Raw genomic sequence first — 7,046 nt, 5'->3', positions numbered from 1 at the left:
CATGGTTGGAGGACCCCATGCCAGAATTTTTCAGGTGGTAACAGGTATGTATGCTTATGCTCAGGTCAAAGCCCTTTCTGATGTACATACTAACACATTTCATACACTTCTATTGAAAATAAATCTAACATGTCTATCAACGCCCCTGTGACAGAGGCAGACCCATAATAACAAGGCATTTGCCCTAGAGGATATAATAAAATACATTACTTACATTCTTAGAGTTGTAGCTTTAACAAACATCACATGACGATAAATAACAGAAGATGCTAGAAACCCCGACTATATTCCGTGGAAAATAACATGCACGTGATGATGATGACTCATCACGTCCTACAAGCGGAGGGAGGAGTATAAAAAGGGTTGCACAGCGCTTCCTTCAGTAGTTCAGCGCCAGTCGAGCTCAATTGACGGAGGTAGATTTGTGTTTGTCTCACTCGGCTGTTTTTATGGTTCACTTCGGGAATTTCATGCTTGACTTTACCTTTTTTCCACTTTGGACTCTCGCCGTATGTTTGAGTACGGCTGTCTGGACACCCATTGAAGGTACGTTCATGTTTCGCTACCAGAGCTGAGTTACTTTCATTCATTCAGTCAAATATCGTGCCATTATGAGTTAATAAAATAGCGACTGTGACCATTGTTCTCCTGATAGTTTAGGCTAGTGTAGCCTACATGAACTCAGATGTGATTAGAAATTATTATTATTATTATTATGGCTTCGCTGTAACTTTAAAACTAACGTTATAACATTGATGTGATGTGTGGATCAATAAAGTTGATAAGCTGCTGATTGCTGTTTAAGCCACTGAACCACACGTAACATGAAATACAGCTTTTATTTATGCGGCTCATCTCTGTACATAAATATTCCTCCTTTTTCCAGGTCAGCCTCGTGTGATCGGGTCACTTCAGCCAATCATCGCTGCTCCGGGTGATGACGTCATCCTGCCGTGCCACCTGGATCCTGCTTACAATGTGGAGGATCTGACCGTGGAGTGGTCGAAGCCAGATCTCAAGCCCGACCCCTCTGATCGTCTGAGCCGGGTCGACTACGTGCACGTTTACAGGGACGGACGTGAAAACCTGGACATGAAGCTCCAGTCGTACTTCGGCAGGACGATGCTGTTCACAGACCAACTGAAACGTGGAAACATTTCTCTGAAGATCACCAACGTGACGCCGGCTGATGGAGGGAGATACAAATGTTTCATCCCCAAGTTAAACAGCCAAGTGAAGGAGTCAATTATTCTACTTAGTGTTGGTGAGTTTGTTTAGATGCTGATGGTCCAGATTGCAACACAAGGCAGAACTTTACTGTCAAAATGTAGTGAACATAGACGATTTCTGCACACAGGTCAAAAACAGACATCTGTAGAACAACTTTTGTCCTCCTATAATAGTAGTTTGTTTTTTTTTAAATATTGTGGTGTTAATCTTTTAAATGTGTTTTTTCAGATCCAAACTTTGTTAAATCCTCGACGACAGAGACGCCGCTGCTTCCCACAAATGTCCAAACTCCTGATCCAAAGGAGGAGACGGATGTTAAAGGTGAGGAGACGGTTCAATTCTGTGAGGAGAGAAAGAATTAACATAATTAGTGCTGAATCACACTCAGATTTGTGTATCTGTTGTATTTCAGTTACTGTAACTTCTGCCTCTGTCTTTTTTCACATCAGGTGGTCGATCCTATCAGGGCGTTTGGATCCCAGCTGTGGTTTTCGGTGTCTTACTGGTCCTGGGAGTCTGTGGTGGCGTCGCTGGATATGTGATTAAACACAAGCCTCAAAAACTAAATGTGAGTCAGAAGGAAACTGATCACGTTGTGTAAATCTGACCAGACGTTTCTTGGAGACAGTTTACTGATTATTAAACTTGTCCCTCCAGCTGCCAAAGTATGAAGTCACCCCAGAAAGGCTACTTCCAGTCTAGGTGCCTTGCTCAAGAGCTCGTTCGTATTTGATGTTAACGGAGACGAGAGCGTTCTACACTTCTCCCCTTCTTGGATCTTCCTCATCAGTTCAGGGATTCAGACCAGCATCACCTCCAGCCACAAGTGGACCCACTGGATCAGCAGGAGGGAGCTCTTCATGATGGACACAGATTACCATCAGAATGAAGGTGAGTCTGGTTTGATCATGAACTTTGACCCCTGCTGAGAAACAGCAGAAGAGGCTCCTCAGACACACAAATAATTTATTTATTTTTGTGCAAAATCTGTTACGAGTGCAATAAATGGATCTTTTTTTTTAAGAGCCTCTTCTACTTTCTCTGTCAGCTTTTCTTTTTAAGAGAAGAAGGTGAAGCTGGTCTGCTTTTTGAGTCTTTTGTATCCAATGTGGCTTCTAGTTAGTTGCTCATAAAGAAATACTTTATATCCATAACTTTGCACTGGACGTGCAGTCAAATGAACTCTGGAGCTTTAATCTGTTAACCTGCAGATGTTTGAGAAGTTTATGTTGTACGTGGGTTTATCAGCAGTAAAATGTAGTTATGTTGAATTAAGGCTTTGGTGCAGAAACAACTCATGGCCTCTGCTCTGTGTGTTCTTCATCCTCAGCTCACCTCAAACTCTGGGACGTGGCTGCATCAGACACCCTGGGAAAAAGTTTTCTTTAAATTTGTGGATGTTCTTGCTGAACACGTTTTGGTCAGACTGTGGAAAGTACTGCCTGCAGAAGAACTGTGCCAGAACTGTCCTCTTCTCTCAACCACAGACTCTATAAAAGAAGTGGACGTAGTCACCGTGACGTCACTGTTGGTTTGAAGCCTCGAGTTTGACATTTTGGCCACCGCCATCTTGATTTATTTATTTTGCAATGAGGCATCTGACGTGACCATCTTTGGATGAAATGAGGGTGCGATGTAGCTTGGTTAGCAAGGTACCTCCATAATTCACGTTAACCGTGATTGTAACTGATCATTATCAGCAGGATCACTTTGAGACTTTATATTTGTTTTTTTTATAGTTTGCTCAAACACAATAAAGGGGTTGGTGATGCATCAGTGGATAAGATGCATGCCTTTGTTTTGAGAGACTCAGGTTCAATTCCGACTGCAACATCGATCAATGTGTCCCTGGAAATTAACCTCTCCAAAGGCGTGTGACCTCTGACATACAGTATATACCAATCTTAAGTAAAATGTAAAAAATAGTCTGAGGTGCCAAGCCTTTCTTCATCGGGCTCTCCTGCCCCGAAGGAGGATAACTGTGAGAACCCTGTTTTGTTTGAGACTGATCTATACGATTCACAAATGAACTTATTTTCAAAATGTTACTTGACTGTAGTAGACTACATATCAGTAGGTGGCTGAAAACCACGAACATGATGATCAGGAGCCGGCTCCTGATTGTAAAATGAGCCTTGTTGTAACGTCCGTGTTTACTCAGTGGAGTTTTACTCTTCGCTAAATTGAAAACCTTTAAAAACTAGTTCTGTAGAGATCAGTCGTGAGTGTAAATATTTATTAACCACATACCTCTCACTACAAAACCTTGTGCCATTATCATTAAGGGAAGAAGGCAGGCTGGCGGAGGCAGTGTGATTCGGTGGTCAATGTTCATGTGGATGTACCACCTGCCTGAACATGGTTGCAGACCCTCCTTTTATGGAAACAGATACCCTGATGGCAGTGGGCTCTTTCAGCTTTCAGACTATTTTGGTGTGAAATGGGGAACTAAATAATATCAGGCAGCTGTCTGACACTTTAAGAGCTAAATTTACTTTATATGGAAATAAGCTGTTTTTTGAAGTTTAATCTCAAGTTTTACACTCCCAAAACATCAAATGTGAACGGGCCTTTGGTCAGGGCACCTGGTCCTCACTGAAGTTATGTTTATATTATGTTTCTTTGTTTTTTTTTCACTTTGAAACATTGTTTTTCTTTTATGATGTTAAACATTAATCAACTTCTTGCCCTTGAACTTACTTTGTAAGATTTACCTCTAGTGTTTTGCTTTTAAGAGTAAACGTCTGGAAAAACATTCAGTTTTTGTTAAGTTCTGTTTTAGGGACATTATGATTTTGTACATTTGAAGTATTTCTACAATGTTTGTGCACTTATTTTATAGTAGCCAAATAAATCACCTCTACAAATGACTACAATGTGTTGACTTAAATCTTTCTGCTGTCTCTGCATGAAGGTGAAGATTCAGATGAACAGATCATTTAAATGTTAGATTCAGTCCACCATGTAGAGCAACAGGCATCAGGGCTGCTTCTCTGTCTGGTGTTATGTTGAGCTACAGATCTCCTTCATTATACTCTTAGTTTATATGCTACCTTCTACTCTCAGTTGATTTTACAGTAAATAAAAGGTTGGTCATTACTGATCTGGATGTTCAGTGGTGGAGCCACTGAAAACATGCTTTTGTTGTTTCATATAGGTCAGAAACTTCGTCCTGTTGTGTGGCTCCCTGTAATGTTGAAAATGTTGATTCTTTCTTAACATTGAAAGAAATGTTGGTCTTCTTTTCTGGTATTAAACTTTAATACTGCATAAAGATGAAGTTCAGTGTGGACTCCTACAGCTCCTGCATGTCAAATTGTATCAGTTATATACTGAAAATGTGAGGAGTTGCTACATTTGCCTAAACTTTGCAATTTTCTTTCCAACGATTATATCTGAGAATTGAGATTACCACCCTCTAGGTAGGTCAATTGAATTTATGATTTGTCTTAGTTTGCTCTCTGAAAGACCAAAAAATAATAAAGAGCAGGCTATGAAAAGGTCTGTAAAAGACAAAACCTGGAAAAAGTTGACCGTTCTAGTCATGGAAAACACATGGAAAATGACAGAAAAAGTCAAGTGTCAAGTGGAAAATTTTGTGTTGGTCTGGAAAATAATTTCAACATTGTTGTGGTTGCTTGGTTATGTTGCACAGGTTGGATGACATTAATTCAAATGACAGAAACTCTAATGGAAGGATCCTCCAAAGGTAAATATGCTGGTTAGTAACTAGTTTTATTTGGTTTATGGATTAACGTTTTCAACTTGTGATGCTGCAGCTTGTTTTAAACAGTTAAACCAGCAAAGGTTTAAGGTTTGTGTTTCAGCTCTGACTAGAGCAGTTGTTTCAAATCCGTTGGGTAAGAATGAACAGGAAGCCGGGGTCAGGACAATGAATGGGAGCCCAGCTGTATGTGACTGGTGAATGAAATACAGGCTAACATCACCTTTTCCCCTTGGATATTGGACTATATGTCTAATCATAAATCTAAATAAATAAACTAAGATGTGTGTGTGTGTGTGTTCATTATGTTGGCCCATAATAACCATGACAGAGTATAGCATTTACCTTTCACATTAACTTTTCATACCTTTTTCTGAAATCTATTTGGGCCACTCTTTACTTTGATGTCAGGAATATTATTTATTTTACATTAACACTGACATTATTACATTTACAGTTATTTAGTGTATATAGTAGGTTTGCTGTTGTAAACAGTTAAAATGTAGGCTAAATTTATTCCAATACTGTTCTGAATTTAATGATAATTTTCAAAACGGGCTGACAAGTAAGCTATAAATCAGAGGAATAAGTATTAAACCTGTTTTACCAATGTTGTTATAATTATTTTAAGGCACACTACTACTACTTTTTTATTAAGTTACTGTAATAATCCTAGTTCAAATTAAAGGTTTTTAGTCAAATTACATAAAAAATACCAGACCTCACGATGCCCGTGAACCTTTTCACCCTCAAACAGCAAGAACGAAGTGAACAGAGCGCCTTTTGATTATCTGTGTGCAGAAGCAACTAGATGAGAAGTGAGATGATCAAAGTTTCTACAAGTCATCCTGAGGGGAACATGAATATATAAGAGCAAAATTTCATAGCAATCTCTCCCAGAGATGAGTAATTGTTTCTGGGTGTCCGGGTTCACTGTGTGGTAATTTTAAGATAACATCATTAATTTATTTCACATCTAGTTTTAGGGCTTTACTAGATCGTTTTATATTGTACTTTTGCATTTTACTAAATATACTTGTAAGTAATCACATTATCACAAACTAATTAGGCTACTAAAGACAAACCAACACATCACAGCTTTTGCTCTGGGGCCACCTGGGGAATTAACCCGGGACTGTGAGGACACAGGAAGGGGGAGAATATGCAAACTAAATCTAAAGGAAGTTTTACTTTTGTATTTTTTACTTCAACCTGCTCAACACAATGCTAACATGTTCATATTTAGCAGGTATGTTTACCATGTTCACCATGTTACCTTAGTGTTTTAGCATTATAACAATTGCTAATTAGTACTAAATACAGCTGTAAAGCTAGGCTTGATGGGAAAGTCTTTGGTTTTGCTATTAGTGTTGGACAAACTGAAATTGTAGCCTAATGGTGGCGCCAGATCAGTGGTTCTATAAGTGGGGGGTCTGGGGGTCCTCCCACAGAAGAGTTTGAGCATTAGGGACTTAATTTGCATTCTGGTGAAAAATTCTGCCTTTCATGCACCAAATTAATGGTGGATATGTTTTGATTTAAAGAGAAACACAAATTCATGTGGCAGGTGACAATTCAACATATTAAAATAATGGAATATATTGTTGTGATGCTCTCGGGGCATTATTTATTGCTTTAAAATATGTTTCTCCTGTAGATCAACTCATTTAATATCATCCTTGCTGAGTCAGCACACATGATTTAGTCTTCACTCTTCTTTTGTGTCTGTTGTTTGGGAAAGTAAATTTTTTGATTGAACCTTTTCACCAAACAAAACTAAACGTCAACACCTGTGATCAGGCAGAAATCTCACCATAAATCCACACGTTAACTTCAGCACCTCTGATAAAGTGCAGCTCACAGACCCAAACGCAGCAAGATGACGCCTCAGTTTTTAACGTTTTAGATTGAAGCTCTGCACGTCATTTTACCGCTTGGGCACAAAATCAGTGCGAGTCACACACAAGTGGGTCCACTTGATTATTTGATGGCGCTCGGTGAGGGTGGTCACAGCTCTCATGCTGCATGCGTGGGATTTCCCCCTTCTGGTTTCTATATCCCTGCTTCTGCTCTGCTGAATAATTTGAATAAA

At 39.3% G+C, this 7,046-nt stretch overlaps 1 protein-coding gene across 1 annotated transcript; it reads left to right on the top strand.

The window, feature by feature from the left end:
- Positions 1-383: 383 nt before the first annotated feature.
- Positions 384-4,101, top strand: LOC123980362 (myelin-oligodendrocyte glycoprotein-like). The gene is made up of 6 exons (XM_046064717.1): positions 384-546; positions 887-1,264; positions 1,459-1,551; positions 1,680-1,798; positions 1,888-2,121; positions 2,561-4,101. The coding sequence occupies exons 1-5, from the start codon at positions 450-452 to the stop codon at positions 1,930-1,932; spliced, it is 732 nt and encodes a 243-aa protein (XP_045920673.1). The 5' UTR covers positions 384-449; the 3' UTR covers positions 1,933-2,121; positions 2,561-4,101.
- The last annotated feature ends 2,945 nt before the right edge of the window (positions 4,102-7,046 follow it).

The sequence above is a fragment of the Micropterus dolomieu genome, linkage group LG12 (assembly GCF_021292245.1).
Source record: "Micropterus dolomieu isolate WLL.071019.BEF.003 ecotype Adirondacks linkage group LG12, ASM2129224v1, whole genome shotgun sequence".
NCBI lineage: Eukaryota > Metazoa > Chordata > Actinopteri > Centrarchiformes > Centrarchidae > Micropterus > Micropterus dolomieu.
This window is presented reverse-complemented; position numbering and strand designations above follow the sequence as displayed.